This window comes from Mytilus edulis, chromosome 8 (genome assembly GCF_963676685.1).
Source record: "Mytilus edulis chromosome 8, xbMytEdul2.2, whole genome shotgun sequence".
Lineage (NCBI taxonomy): Eukaryota > Metazoa > Mollusca > Bivalvia > Mytilida > Mytilidae > Mytilus > Mytilus edulis.
The window spans coordinates 43,163,194-43,179,705 of NC_092351.1; the positions used below are offsets into that span (position 1 = coordinate 43,163,194).

The 16,512-nt window shown below is 32.0% G+C and overlaps 2 protein-coding genes across 3 annotated transcripts in view; both read right to left on the reverse strand.

Annotated features, from left to right (window-relative positions):
- Window positions 1-16,512, reverse strand: part of LOC139485625 (lipopolysaccharide-induced tumor necrosis factor-alpha factor homolog) — a 36,120-nt gene that overhangs the window by 9,528 nt on the left and 10,080 nt on the right. The window lies entirely within an intron of this gene.
- On the reverse strand, window positions 1,709-12,131 carry LOC139485623 (uncharacterized). 2 transcript variants are annotated; one of them, XM_071270239.1, is made up of 6 exons: window positions 11,785-12,131; window positions 8,955-9,343; window positions 7,962-8,193; window positions 7,614-7,805; window positions 6,404-6,673; window positions 1,709-2,189 (listed from the first exon to the last, which is right to left on the reverse strand). In XM_071270239.1, the coding sequence occupies exons 2-6, from the start codon at window positions 9,327-9,329 to the stop codon at window positions 1,915-1,917; spliced, it is 1,344 nt and encodes a 447-aa protein (XP_071126340.1). In that variant the 5' UTR covers window positions 9,330-9,343; window positions 11,785-12,131; the 3' UTR covers window positions 1,709-1,914. The 2 variants fall into 2 exon arrangements, with proteins under 2 accessions (XP_071126340.1, XP_071126341.1); XM_071270240.1 differs by having other exon boundaries at window positions 8,955-10,675; window positions 10,963-11,825.

The following is a 16,512-nucleotide window of genomic DNA, read 5'->3' on the forward strand; positions in this document are numbered from 1 at the left end:
ATCAACCCGAATGTGCTCAATGACATGTTTAAAGTGGTTATTGTTATTTTCATATGTTTAAATTCTTATCATTTTACGGAAATCTTCGAATTAAGTTTCTGACAAATGAGACTTATTCTTTCTTTTTGCAATTTTTTTTTCTGTACATGTTGTACTTTTGATGCGGTTTAAATTTTACCGGATGGTTCACTATGCGGGTGTTTACATTTCAGTGTAATGTTGTACTTATATGTCATCACTTTATAAGTTTGTCACAAATTAAGAAGATTTTATTGTAGATTTTGGTGTAGAATAATGATTCGACTAGAAAGAATGTTATAAAAGTTGTATTTGACAATAATATTGTACAATCAGTCTTACGACTAAAATTGATCTTCAGTCATACACAATTCAGTATACACTCTATCTAGTCGTGACATTTTATTTAAAACTCAGACTAGAGCTTTCTTTATTGTATAAACATCTATCTAGTGTTTAAGACTGTATGCTGACCACTAGTTGTCCATTGATATGTGTTGTTGTTTTGCTGACTCCTTGGCGGTGACCGAAGACAATAACTAATGTTTTATTGATAGTTGATTGATGTTTGCTTTACTCATTATTGCAGGTATTTCACGCATGTGTAGAACGAGAACAAATTAACAAATGATTCAATAAGAAGGTCCTGAAATAGGGGTCAATCTGGTTAAAAGGCAAGAAATTTGGTATGCCAAATGTACAAATTTATAAGTTTTGCAACAGTTCACCTCGAAGATTTATTGCAAGAGTTCTTAACATGCAGAGAGAGACACCCTATGTACATTTCTTACTCTGTATTAATGCAGTTGAGTTTGAACAAACTATGCTTAAAATCACTCTTAAATGTAGTAGCTACTGGTTTGTAGACATGACTAGAAATTCATAAGTATAAAAAACTTGGTTGTGATCTACATCAGGAGCATTCTGTAGATCTGGCATTGAAAACAATTACAACAAATTACATCTTATGTATCTCGTTATAGTTTAATATGCTGTCGTGGGGTTCAATTAATCCTACCAGGATCACACCAAAGACTTTTACCTGTTTGCCAACCAGGCGAAATTAAGTTATCAATCATCTAAGTGTTCAATACTGTTACAGAACATGGTATACGTTAACTTCATCAATATGAAATCGTCTTGATTTTGCAGGTATTATTTGCAATTAAACGTTCAACTGTATCAAAAAATCTCGTTCAGAATTATATGATGAGTTCTTAAAGGTATCTCAATTGAGGGAAACACACAATCAGAAGATACTTGATAAACTTAAAGGTGTTTGCATCTTTCGATGGTCTTGATACGTATTGCTGCATAAGACAAATTAAATGTATTGATAGAACTACGCACATGTTTGGACAATACACAGAAACAAATGTATCATTACTTCCATAGATAGAAGATGTCCCTATATCATATATTAAAAAAAAGGCCCCGACAGAACACATCGGAGAACAGTTGAAACGAGAAAACCAACGGCCTCATTTATCTTCGAATAATTACAGATCGACTCCTGTATCGCATTACACACACAGAATGTGGCGGGCAGCAGATGTTTCTGGTGTTGTAGATGGTATTTAAAAATACAATTATGCTTTTGACCTATCTATAGCTCAAAATTTCATCATTTTTCTTTACCTGTTTTGTCTCTTCGAATATGTTTGCGATATAAAAAAAGAAAAAAAGAAAATAAGAAATCGAAAATATATATTTTACAAATATAACATAATAACTGATTTCCAATACAATTTACAATAAAACCGTCATATCATGCGAAGTCCACTTTGAATTTGAACTTAATTAGTTTTCTTTTGAAACCTTTATATTAAGTCGATTCTCTGTTCATCAATTGCAATACAAGCAATTAAGGCCCTGCTAAAGCTGCGTTCTCCGCTGTTATTGTTTAGCCAGTTTTAAACCGGCTTTTAGTAGAAGTTCAGCTATCTGAGATAAAATTGCCTGAGGTTCTAAATTTGACGAGCCACTAGTAAATGAGATGTCAGATATACAGCTTCTGCCGTCGTCAAAATCAGTTTCATTAGAGAAGGAATTATGTCTTCGACTAATAAGAGGGTTATTCACGGAAACGTACCTACTAGGTGTACATTTTGCATTATAACATTCAATGTTACCAATTGGATCTTCCTCTAAAATTGAATCAGGAACTGCATCTGAAATACATAATTATTTTGTGTAATTGAATTACCACAAAAATGATTTCTTAAGTTATTTATTAAAAATCATATGTTGTATACTTAGAAGATAATATGCTTACGTATCATTAATTACGTAATGACGAACAACGATACATTAAAAAAATAATTGGCTGAAGAAGTAACAGCACCTAGTGGCTAGGAAAATAAGTTATATTTGATATTCACTGCCTCGATACTTCTGATGATGGACTGTAAGTCTCCGAATGATAGACCGGCTCAGTGCTTCGATACTTGCATTAACAACCGTATACTATTTTATCGAAATTTGCTATAATAGGACTGAGGTAAACATATGAAGTTGGAGACTGATATTGTGTCCGTGGTTTGGTTGTACATTTTGAGGTTTTCATTTATATCTGCTCTTTACTAATTGTATTAGGTTTGAACTTTCGGATTTTCTAACATTGTGGCCTGGGGAAATTCTTAAGAGAAATCAATTGTTTAAAGCACATCTGCGTCACTAAATAAGTTCCGTAAATGTCATTGTTACTACTGACTTAATATCACTGATGGTGGAATCTTAGTACTCGAAAAGATAACCGGCCTCTGAGATAAGTACATTGGTAAACACTGAAATTGTTTCGATTGAGATTTGCTGTTTTTATATTTAGGACGGTTTTTGAAATCAAAGAATTATATGTATTCTCTAAGCATATCCCTTTTGTATGGTATTATTACTTTTTAAATTACATTTTCGCTGCGCTAAAATGTTTGTTAGAGGTTTTGTTTTCTCGAACATGTTGGCATTGAGTATCACTGAAAAGAAATCATTTGTCGAAACTCGCAACAGGTGCTGTGTAAATTGTATTGTTCAAATTCTTAAATGCAAATTACATCATGTCTTGACGTACATCTATAAATTGACAAAACTTTACGACGGAATATGATTTTATCTTCCCAATTGTGAATTTTCCATTTTTATGTACTAGCAACATTCCAGCAGCGCCTGCATACGGAGTATATATCTCCCAATTGATACGATATTCCCGGGCTCGTATTTCCTATCATAATTTGCTTGAAATAGTGTTGCTGCTCACAAGGGTGGTAATAAACCAAGAGTTTCAAATGATGAAGTTGAAATAATCTCTTCGTAAACTATATACCGACGCCATCACGAGTTGGTTGACCGTTATGGAATATCTGACATGTTCCTTATGTCGTAACTACAATCGCGTTCACTTTTCAAGAATGCGACGTACCGAATTAGACTATTTCCGGGTTTGCAATAACATGATAAACATGACGGGTGCCACATGTTGACACTACAAAAGTCAAAAAGTATGAAAAGACCAGTTTTTGTCTCAATTTGCATGAATTTTTACTCGACTTAATTTGTCTAAATAATATTTAAAATTTTTTGACATAGTATTAATTTGTCTAATAAGGTTCTTGATTTTTCTTGACAAGTGTCTTGAAAGTATGAACATTGTCTTAAAATTTCTCGACACTTCCTGTATCATCTGACAAGAGTCTGGATTAGTCTCGACCAATTCTTGACTGTCTTAAATTTGTCTCGATCTGTCTTGACATATTCTTGACATTCTTAATAATGTCTCAATATGTCTTGACATATTCTTGACATTCTAAATAATGTCTGAATATGTCTCGACACAATCTTGACAGTCTTAAATATGTCTTGACACTTTCTCAACAGTATAAATTTCGCCTGAAATGTGTACAGACTTATTCTGCACTGTTTATGACATTCTATTGCTGTTATATACTCCTTTTTATTATGGCTAAACTAAACTTTGAAGAATCTAGGATAAATTTGGTATAGTAAAATACCCTTTTGGTTCACCTAAGTTGAAATACCCTGAAAAATCCCCCATGTAGTTTAGTTTTGATTGTTTTCACTTCGAATATAAGTCGAAAAAACTGACAAATATCATTTAGATTTTTGCAATTCGTAAAACTGCCAGTCAAATATGCTTTACTAAAACAGGTGTCTTGTAGGCAGTTTATAATGTGACCATGTGTCTCTTTTGGACCCCACAATTCATCTTTTAGGTTTGTGTGGCTAAAAAAAGAAGGTGGGGGGGGGGGGGGGTACATGTAGATCAAAAAATGTGTTCTCATCTTGATTAAAAAAACTTATTAATTTTTTTATAACAACTCAAAAACATTTTTTATTCAAATTTGAGTGTTGAATTTTATAATTTTTCATCAAAATGATCATTTTCATCATTTTCATCTATTAACAAAATTTTGAAATTGTAGTGGCATGGTTGGTCAACTGATAAGTTGTATGGCTGATTACAGGTAAATCAGTAATTTCTATTTAACAGTTGTGTGTATTCTGGGGTATTAATACCTTAATTTTATGGGGAACATCCTGTCAATGTGTAATACTTTATATTCCAACAGATGACATTTTTAACAAAACCATATTTGAATTGTTTTACATCAACACACCTACATTTAAATTATTTTATACATTAGATTTTATAGCCACATTTGCATTTGTAAAAATATTTTGATACCCAAATTTTCAATTATTTTACATGCCCAACTTTCATTTTTTGTTGTAAGAAGTGTAACTTGAAACAACAGTATATTATGCAAAGAGAAATAAAGATTAAAGTTATATCATAAATATTGGTCATGACTTTGTAAAAGTGAGAACTGTCAAGTAAATTTAAGACACAATTCCAATTGTTCAGAATATGTCAAGCAATACTGAGAAAAAATAAGAATGTCAAGAATATGTCAAGAAATTTAAAGACAGTATTCAAATGTCAAAAATTTGTCAAGAAATTTTAAGACCATATTCAGAATGTCAAGAATATGTCAAGTAAATTTCATACAAATTTGATATAAATGAGAATTTGTCAAGAAAAATTAAGACACTAGCCATACTTTTGGAGAATGTAAAAGTACATGCAAATCAAGACAAAAACTGGTCTTTTCAGACTTTTAGACTTTTGTAGTGTGAGTAGGACTTGCTTTCCCCTTCCGGAGCACCTGAGATCACCCCCAGGTTTTGATGTTGCTTAATCTTTAATTTTCTATGTTGTGTACCATTATTTAAAATTGAGAATGGAAATGGGGAATGTGCCAAAGAGACAACAACCCGACCATAGAAAAAAACAACAGCAGAAGGTCACCAACAGGTCTTCAATGTAGCGAGGAATTCCCGCACCCGGAGCCGTCCTTCAGCTGGCCCCTAAACAAATATATACTAGTTCAGTGATAATGAACGCCATACTAATTTCCAAATTGTACACAAGAAACTAAAATTAGATTAATACAAGACTAACAAAGGCCAGAGGCTCCTGACTTGGGACAGGCGCAAAACTGCGGCGGGGTTAAACATGTTTGTGAGATCTCAACCCTCCCCCTATACCTTTAGCCGATGTAGAAAAGTAAACGCATAACAATGCGCACATTAAAATTCAGTTCAAGTGAAGTCCGAGTCTGATGTCAGAAGATGTAACCAAAGAAAATAAACAAAATGACAATAATACATAAATAACAACAGACTACTAGCAGTTAACTGACATGCCAGCTCCAGACTTCAATTAAACTGACTGAAAGATTATGATTTCATCATATGCACATCAGGCACAATCCTTGCCGTTAGGTGTTTAGTATCATACCATCATCACATATATGAGAAGAACATAACCCGTGTCGTGCCAACAACTGGTTTTTGAATAAATGTGTTTAGTTCCGATGCAAAGACCCTATAAGTAAATCAATATTAACGCCAAAATATGCAATCTTTAATGACCTGACAACAGTATCGTAACTATATCCCTTCTTAATAAGTCTATTCAAAGGTTTTGTTAGTTTTTGAGGTGAATACTGACACCTTTGTGCTTTATAAAGAAAATTTCCATAAAAAATTGGATGTGAAATACCTGAACGTATAAGAAGTCTGCATGTTGAGCTATATTTACGAATGATGTCCTTATACCGATGATAAAATTTAGTAAATGTTCTTTTATCATAAATTTTAGTATTCAGCTTTCCGTTAGTGATATAGATATCATGATCGAGGAAATATTTGACTGTTTGTCTATTTCGTTTTTATCCACTGTGTTGTCAGATCTATGAGCTTGAATGTCCCTCTGGTTTCTTTCGCTCTTCTTTTACAGGTTACTACCAGAGTTAGCGATTGTATCATTTGTAACTTCTTGGGAGTAATAGACAGTAGAACAAAGTACCTTTTAGAACTGTTGAGACGTGAAGTTGTTCAGATTTTTCCAAGGCAGTTATCAGTTCGTCAAGACCATTCTCTCTTGTACATAATGCCTCAATAAGTCTTGAAAGTCGTTGGTCTCTTGTTTGTGGTTTTAGGATATATCTTTGTAGTTTTAATGTAAGAATACCCGAAGAAACTAAATGCGGTAGAACTGCTATCTCATGCATTTCGTCGTAAAAGAAATTGTAGTTTTTGAGAAGCACTTCTTTTAATGGTATTGGTAATGGTTTACCTGAGAGAAAAAAAGTCGAACAAATGAAATAAAATGCTCATTAAACTAGTACTGTTAAATAAAGAACTGCATTTTTTTAACACTTGTAAAAAACATTATATAAAAAGCTTTTTGTTTTATTTCTACTCTTTGGTAAAAGAAATTTAAGAAATGATAAATTAAAATTCAACATATTCCCTAGAATTCTATTCAAAAACTGATCAAATTTTAAGAAACGGTATGCATAATAAATTGAAATATTTTCTGTATAAAAAGTAAATTACAAAAATACCCAACTCTAAAATTTAAACCGATTGTCCTTTGTGAAAGTGGCAAAATCAAATGCTAAAACATTTCAAAGGCATGGAAATCATATTCCTGACTTGGTACAGGCATTTGCTTATGTAGAAAATGGTAGATTGAACATGGTTTTATACATAGCTAGCGAAACCTCTCACTTGTATGCTTGTGTGACAATCAAAACAAAGGTACATTATATTGACACCAACGTGTGAGTAAAACAAACAGACATTATAAGTAAACATGTCAAACGTTTAAAACAAAGAAAATATGGTTCTATATAAAAAAAAAGTAAAATCACAAAAATACTGAACTCCGAGAAAAATTAAAAACGGAAATTCCCTAATCAAATGGCAAAACATTGTATATTATGAATACGCAAAAGTTAAAGAAAAGAATATAAAAATTACCACAGAACAACAACACGCTGGCGGAATGTATGAATACCGAAAAGTATATTACGAAAAATGGACTTAACAGTAAAGATTAAATATATATGTACATGCTGTCTATTGTGAGAACAAGCCATAACATAACAGCAACTTAACATAATAGTTACTTAACCTCAGTTCAGTTTCCGAACCACATGTATCTCAAAAACATGTATTTCATTTGAATTATTTTTTTAACTTATAGTATTCTATTTTTATGTCTAACTCACAATTTAAGATATCTGGATTAACTGTATGACAAGCAGTAACAATTTTATCCATTGAAGGGTTTTCTTCTCTTCTGCACCACTCTAAAATAATTGGTTCCAAACATTCATCTGCCTCTGAATAATCCTCCTCTATTCTGTTGAGAACATCATGCTCTAATCCCAAAAATGAGCCCAAATGTCGGTACTCCTGACCTACAATTACAACAACATAACATTAGGTAAATTATATACAATATCTTATGACAATTAAATGAAATCAAAGATGAACAGGTGATATCTTGTTTTTAAAGGTTACACAAATAATTAGTCGTGAACTAAGAAAAAAATGCAGTTTAAGCTTCTACTCACCAACACTTTGTTTGATTCGCTTGCAGAATTCCTTGAGTTCTGATGGAAGAGTACTTGCAGTTTTTGGTAACTGCACTTTTTCCAATCCTTCGCAGAGTTTGTCACACAAAATTTCAGATTTTTTTTGAGTTTGTGTAACCTTGGAAACAATTCTGTCTATCTTGCATAGAGCAAGGTTTGCCTCTTCGTTGTCTTCTATTGAATTTGATAAACTTTTCAAATTCTGATCGATCTATTTAAAAACAATATCAAAGTTGTACATTAACAAATCAAGATTGCAGACAATGGAAATCTACATGTTTATTGCGAACTTAACATTCGGTGTTTTGTTGCCCTACAAGATCGTACAATTATTAGTACTCTCATTATCAGTAGCAGTTTCAATGTGTTGTAGGCACTTCAGTTTGATCTATTATATATAGGTGTTACACCACACATTGAACCAACTACATTGCGAACATGTGTATCAAACAGACCGGACGGCTTGGAAACGCTGTCCCGATTGGGGAATGAGTAATTTTTCACGAAATGAACAGGATATATACAGACTGCAGACGGGATAATTATGAACTTTACGTATCGACAACTGTTTAAAAACAAATAAAAGGTCCCATTATAGACATTTTACGGCCAGAGCCAGACTCCAATCCGTTTACACTTTTTTAAAAACGGTTCGGAAACTTTATCTTTTTAGATATCATAAAACCAACCAAATCAATAAGTCACTGAGGAGCAGCCCTACGTTACTCTGACAATGTAACATATGTATTTGCTGATTAATCTGTAGCCAATATACTAAATAAAAAAAAAAAAACTATTTATTTCAGGTAGTTGGAAGAATTTATTCCCCTCTTTATCAGAAGGCAAGATTGCACTTTTTCGATTACAAATAGCCTTATCTCTACAGAAACTATTATTTTAGAAAGAAGTCTTTATATTAATATTGTGCATATACGTTGAATTTTAAAACACAATGTATACTCTTTTGCTTACCTCTTGCATTTTGATTTTCATTTCAGCATTTTCTCGAACGATTGACAACATCAAACTATCGTCTTTGTTATCTTTTGGATGGGAATCTAACAACACTGGAACGTTGTCTGTACCCTCTACGTCTTTAAATGATTTTTGTAATGTTTCTTCCTTGTTATTTTGAAAATCAATTGGTGATGCTGTACGCTCCGTTGACTGAAAGAATTTTGAACTTGTTGGACAACTTTTACATTTTAAATTTCTTGCTTCTCGCCAACCTTTGTTTCTCCGTTTTCGTAAAGTGTTTGTTTCTGTATCCAAAATATTGGTATAGTCCTTAAAATGAACTTTGAGTAGTTGAAATACCTGCATTAATGTTCGTTCTTTTTCTGACATAGTGTTGAACCCACCTGTTCATTTATATAAAAAAACAAATGTCATTAAAGAGATGACAAACTGTGTTAATTGAGGTTATGATAAGGTCTTCCGATATCTTAATAAGACGGTTTGAAGATATCCAAACTTACATAATAAAACTATAATAGATAACAAATTTGAACGCAAGACGCACGTTTCGTCTACAAAAGACTCACCAAAACAATAGGAAATTGAACAGTATTTGGAATAAAATATTCCGAAGGGTGTTACTAAAACAGACAATGGAAGGCAATATATAACTGGAATAGACACTCCTTAGGATTTCGAAAAAAAAATAAACAGTTTATTTATGATTATGACCATATCATTGATAGTCATGATATAATGGAATGTGAGGCGACTGTCATACAGGAGAGAGGTTTAGCTAGCTTTAAAATTGGGCTTAATCCACCATTTTCTAAATAAGACAATGCCTGTACCAGGTCAGGAATGTGACAGTTGTTATCCATTCGTTTGATATGTTTTATCTTTTGATTTTGTCATTTGATTAAGGACTTTCCGTTTTCAATTTTCCTAGGAGTTCAGTATTTTTGTGATTTTACTTTTCATCCGATTTATCCTTTTCCAAACGGGTTGATTGTTTTCATTTTTCTTATATATTCATGCTTTTTCACATTTCTCGATCGGTGTGAGAAAATATTTCTCCACACAGAAAAAAAACAATTCTACCACTAAATATCGGGCAAAACGACATTTTACCGACCTTTACAGTTTAATCTTTAAACATTTAAAACACAAGGCAAACCTCGTTTTAAAATTGTAAATTAAACTGCGGGGAAAGATCGTATCACACTTCATGCAATAGTATTATCTTTATTTATTCATAATCCATTATCTCATCAAATTAACGATGTACCTAATGTAATTGATTTAGTCATGTTAGTTAAATGACTACATGCTAAATATAATTAAAATGTTAAATATGTGTCTTTTAACATAACCAATATCAGACATACAGCTAAATACAAACACCAATTCAGTATTGGTTTACAATGTATCCGGGTTCAACAAGGGTAAAACGTTTGTTATCTTTAACAAATAAGATTAACTTATAACCGGAAGACTATGACTTATAATGACCTTTATGTATCATACTTAATATCGATATTTACCAACTTGCAATTATCGATTTTCTTTCCATGCTCATGAAAGTCAGTACATTGTATAATGAAATCATATCTCTCTCTCGTATCTCTCATTTAGCAGGAATGTTTTCATAACTATATAATTTTATTGTATTCGTAAAAAAGATATCTCGTATACCATCAGGATCGTTGCATAAATCTTCAGACCATTCATACATCCTTAACCCCGCCGCATTTTTGCGCCTGTCCCAAGTCAGGAGCCTCTGGCCTTTGTTAGTCTTGTGTTATTTTAATTTTAGTTTCTTGTGTACAATTTGGAAATTAGTATGGCGTTCATTATCACTGGACTAGTATATATTTATTTAGGGGCCAGCTGAAGGACGCCTCCGGGTGCGGGAATTTCACGCTACATTGAAGACCTGTTGGTGACCCTCTGCTGTTGTTTTTTATTTGGGCGGGTTGTTGTCTCTTTGACACATTCCCCATTTCCATTCTCAATTTTATACATGTAATGATATGTTTATGTATGTCTAGTCCAACCGTATATTACCTAGATATAAATCTATGACATTTTGTACTAGTCGAAGTTGCCCCCCGATTTCAATTTTTTTTTAACCTTATACCGAAAATCTTTTTATGGAGATGTTTTTTAAATTTTAGGAGGGAGAGTTATACTTAATTACTAAGCTAAACAATTATAAGTTTTCATAACTTTGACGACATTAAAATATTTTGATAAGGGAGAAGCAAAAAATAAGTTTTCTGATCCAGGGATCTTACCCTTGAATTCATAATAATGTTGGCGCGACATACAATTGATATGATGCTTGCATTTTACGATATTTTTTAGAATCAAAAGAAATCCCAACCCATCAAATTTAATTGGTCGCTCCCTAAGCCAACTCTATTATTATGTTTAATGACATTAACGGTATCCTTTTTCCACACCAGATGTGCGTTTTGACAATTGATGTCTCTTTAGTGATGCTGGCATGCTCGTGGTCAAACTATATGAATGTCCAAAACTTCTAAATAAAGACAAAAAGCTTATAGACCAAATATATGATAATACACACAATAAAATCACTTATCACGCTTACAAGTGAGAGGAGTTACAAAGCAGTAAAACCATGCTTAATCAACAAATCTTACACGAGAAAATGATTGTACCAAGTCATGAATATGAAAGTTTTCCATTTGTAAGATGCGAGTTCGCAAGCTTATAACGGACTTCTGTTTTGAACTTCCCTTGTAGCACGGTATGTTTATCATTTTACTTTTTACTTAAAAAGGACAGATTTATACAATAAAAAACTAAGTGTACTGACCTGTGTTTGGAGGATGTTTAGATTATAATTTTATAATGGTTATCGATTATTATCTATTACGTACATAGTTCATACATGTACACATTAATATAGATACTTAGTTGTTGTGTTATCGACCGTGCGAGGGCTGTATAGCCAGTCAAGGTCGTTAAACACTTCCATATATATATTAGTTGTTGGCATTACACCAATATCCTATCGTCAAGTGTTTGTTATACAAAAATAATTATGTGATCAAAATGACCACAGATACCATTCTTAAAACACAACTTTAGAATGATAATTTTCCACTGTCATAACATATTATCTTGTCCTGTAGAGCCTTAATGAATATTTTGCTTGCTGACAAGGATATTGAGGTGACGTATTACCAAAGCAAAACAAAACATTCTGAATACAGTTTGATTGGATTACAAGTTCAGATAGTTGAAAAAAAAAAAACGTAAACAAAATATCAATGCAAAAAGACTTTCGATTAAATTATCACTTTGAAATTTGAAAATGTGGTTATTTCTTCAATGAAATGATAGTTTTCTTTACATTGAAGTATCTATGAATTTAAAGTTAAAGAGATAATCAACTTTTGAATATCTATCCAAAAATTAGTATTTCATTTTGACTATATTATTATATACATGCAAGTATAGGTCCATGTAAAAATCACGCAATAACAAAAAAGAAAATTTTGTAATTAATCGCACAATTTATCTGTACTAAGTAAGTGAATCTTTGCAGGATTTGTTTATTGTCGACGTGTGTCATACAATTATCCTTATCCGGTAAATTTACTTTGATCTCAATATCTTTAACCAGAAACCCAAACTTTACCATAAGAACTTCATTCAACAAAGCAAAATATTTTGAAATGATTTATAGTAATATAACTATGCATATATATAACAATCAGTTTCTACTTTGAGAAGTGGGATATGAATCAAGAGCATTTTCCAAATCTGGCATAAAAAAAACGCCAGCAAAACATCAAGCCTTTGATTCTTTAAACATCCATAATTTTTGTGAATGTAGGGTTCCATTTCTACCTTGGTCAAACCAAGAAATGCTTCTCTACCTACCATATGCGATATGTTTTGACTCGGAGTCAGCATGACGATACGTCCGGCTTATACGGCTGCCGTCACTAATGAGTCTTATGTTGACGAAACGCGCGATTGGCGTACTAAATTATAATCCTGGTACCTTTGATAACTATTTATACGACACATCTTTCTTTGGACTGTCAACTTGTTCTTTAGAAAGTTTCGTTTATGTAATATTATATCAATATTTATTCGTCATGTTATATTGTATTGATAATGCACGAGCTATTTGCAACTAGACAATAAACGGTCACTAATCCATCTTCCCCTAATCTTGTTCAAAATACGATAAATAACTCAAGGTTTCTCCACCGAAATAACTATATCCTCTTAAAAGACGTTTTTGCATATAGGGTTTTTGCTTCTTTCGATAGCCTTTACATAGACTGGTCCGAGACCACAATTGTCGTCCCTTGATTTTCGTTGTTCACAAATATAGTCCCTAGTGTTGAGAGTGGGTTACTTGCCATTAACTTTTATACCCCTTACAAATTTTTAAAGGAAAGTAGTGCTTTGGTCCAGCTGAAAAAGGTTGAAAATTAGCACTTCGGAAGCTGTCAAAAGATTTCAAGACGCCCTAAACATAAAATTGTCCATATTTTGAGTTAGAGCCGATGAAGTTTTCTATAATTTTGATATAATTTGTCCCAAAAGTAGTACAACACACTGTAAAAGTTTCTTTGAGAAAGCGCAGGTGGGATTTTTTTTATTTTCATTTATGTTCTAAAAGAAATGCACTACGAAATAATTGTGTTCTCGGACCGACTGATGTATATAGACATATTAAGGTAGATAGGGTGTCTTCCTCCATCTTAGATTTTGAAATATGAGAAAACATCGGTCTAGATCTTTGATAGAGTGTGCAAATTGTGAGAGTAGTAGGTAATTCATGTGTAAGAATTTTCATTTCAATATAGAAAATGAGATGTTTTATTATATTTATGGTTGTATTTTACAAATAAACAGGAACTTTTGTTTGATTCAATATTTTCAAACTTTGCCACATAAGGGGAGGCAACTCAAATGTCAGGGCAGATAATTCAGATAAAGGTAATTTTACAACAAAATGTGTTAGGAATTTCTCTTTTTTTATTATGTAGCAAGAAAACGGGTCCGGTGACCTCGTTTTTTCTTTTTCTTATCCGAAAGAATACTATTAAAGCTATCTTCTCGTATTTTATCTCAAAATTCTATGGTGCAGTTTTCGTTTTATGGCAGAAAATTGGGTTTTCCATGCATAATCTATACAAGATCTGTCAATTTTGAACAACCTGTAGCATTAAAATAAGTCCCTTTTTATTATTTAAAAAAAAAAAAGGACGGTATAAACTACATTTTTGCAAATTATTAAAAAATTCTATAGATTATAATTAAGACACCCCATCTACCTTAAACAATTTCAAATGTATCGATACAAAGGAAAAATCAGGAATACAAGCTGTTTTTATTTATACTTCTGGTATCATAGAATTTTGGAGCCTTGAAAAGAAAATGATTTTTTAAAATAAATGTGCCGTTTGAAGAGCATCAGTTGGCAGTGCCAGATTTTCACTTGTGTTAAATAGTTGTATTTGAAGACATGTTTTCCAGGAATGCTGAGTTATTTTACTTACCTTATTATAATTCAGAATTTGAATTAAAGTGACTTTTCTTTGTTAATTATTTCCCATTGATAAAGGAAACCATCCATTTCGAATTACCAAATAAAATAAATATATTGACGGAAAACTTTTGTAGTGTTTTGTTGTTGTTGATAATTTACCTTCTACTTACACTTGACTCTTTTGTTTTCTCAATACTTTGTTTGAGGTTCTTCACTAGAGTAATGGATTATGAAATGTTTACCATCGAATTTATGGGTCCATTAAATTAGTGTCCCCACGATATAAAAATAAAATATCACCTGCTAAATATACAGTATATACAGAATTTTCAAGAGCTTGTAATTCAGTGGTTGTAGTTTGTTGCTACTTGTATTTATTGTTTTGTAAATAAATCACGCTATAGCTGTTTTTCATTTTGAATTGTGTTACATTTTGATACGCTTAAATAACTATTTGACAAATACTAGTACTAATTAACATTTAATGATACTAATCTGAAATAATGAGATTCGATATGGTTTCAAATGATACAACTATCCACCAAAGACCAAATGACGTAGATGTAGATGTAAGCATCTATAGTTCAACGTATGGTCTTCAATAATAAGCAAATCAAATTCCAAGTATTAAGCTATAATTGACGCCAAATAACACACCGTGAAACATTTCAAAATAGAATAGCAATAACCTAATTTATGTACAAAACAACATACGAAATCCAAAACTGGTGTACAATTTCAATCGACAACCACTGAATTACAGTTTTCTGACGTTGAAGAGGCACACACACAATGAAACTGATTAAAGCAAGTTTGTTGGTGCCAACCCTTCATCTATCTTTGAACATTTGTTTTGTAAAGTGTAAATAAAACGTTCTGGACCTGCATATATCTATCTGTTATTATTTTGACATAAACTACTCTGTCTTTTCACACTAGGATGTGGCAAATCTTAAAAAAAATATAGGAGATGGCAAATATTTATTTTGCAAACACTACATGCGGTCGTCATATCATGTAGTGTTGCGTACAAATTTGAACTCAAAATGAAGTCAATGACTTTGCACATACATTGCTATTCAATTTCGAAAGACGAAGATAAAAAATGCCCTATTAATGGCATGTTCTTCACTGCTATCATTTAGAAAATTTCAAACCAGCTTTAAGTAAAAGTTCCGCTATCTGAGCTAAAATTGCCTGAGGTTCTAAATTTAATGATCCACTAGCAAATGATATCTCAGATATACAACTTCTGCCGTCGTCAAATTCATGTTAATTAGATAAGGAATTGTGTCGTCTACCAAAAATAGGATTAAGCATAGACACAGGTTTAAACGGCTCTGGTTTCTCTTCACGACATTGCATCTCATCAATTGGATCTTCATTATAACTTAAATCAGTAACTGAATCTGAAATGAATAATTATTTTATGTTAAAAAATAATAATAATATATTTTGTCTAAATTCACATTTCTATACAATGTATTATTCAAGAAAATACTAAAACGTTTTCATTCGCATTGCATAATAAATTAAAATATTTCTGACAGAAAAAGCAACAATATGCATTGCAGCACACAGAAATCAAGATTTGCTTGGTTATATTTGCTGTACATCAATTTGATCACAAGAATTGGTTAAAACTTTCAACTTTTTTTACGCAAGCATCACGACAAAGACATTTATTGTCAAAATACCAGGATTACAATTTTGTAATCAAGACACGCGTTTCGTCTATACCTAACTCACCAGAGACACTAGAATCAAAAATTTTTATCACGTAAAATACAATATGAAAAAGAAAAGCATTGAGGACTCAATATTCCGAAAAGTTTGCCAAATAAGGCTATAGATTTATTAATATATTCTTGGGAAAAGGAACAGGTTTATAAAATCATGGGAATTGGACATCACTTGATATTAGTTGTTCGAGTCATTGAATTGTAATATTACAATAAAGGAGCCGTTGAAAATATGAAAAAAAAATCCACAGCCTATGAAACTTTTAATTGATTTGGCACTTGACCT

Excerpts from the sequence above, each read along its gene's own strand:
- LOC139485623 (XM_071270239.1), bottom strand. The coding sequence starts at position 9,329 with ATGTCAGAAAAAGAACGAACATTAATGCAGGTATTTCAACTACTCAAA. Across the intron at positions 8,194-8,954 it reads TGAAAATCAAAATGCAAGAG|ATCGATCAGAATTTGAAAAG; the intron begins GTAAGCAAAAGA and ends GTTTTTAAATAG. Across the intron at positions 2,190-6,403 it reads CGTCTCAACAGTTCTAAAAG|ATGCAGTTCCTGATTCAATT; the intron begins GTACTTTGTTCT and ends TATGTATTTCAG.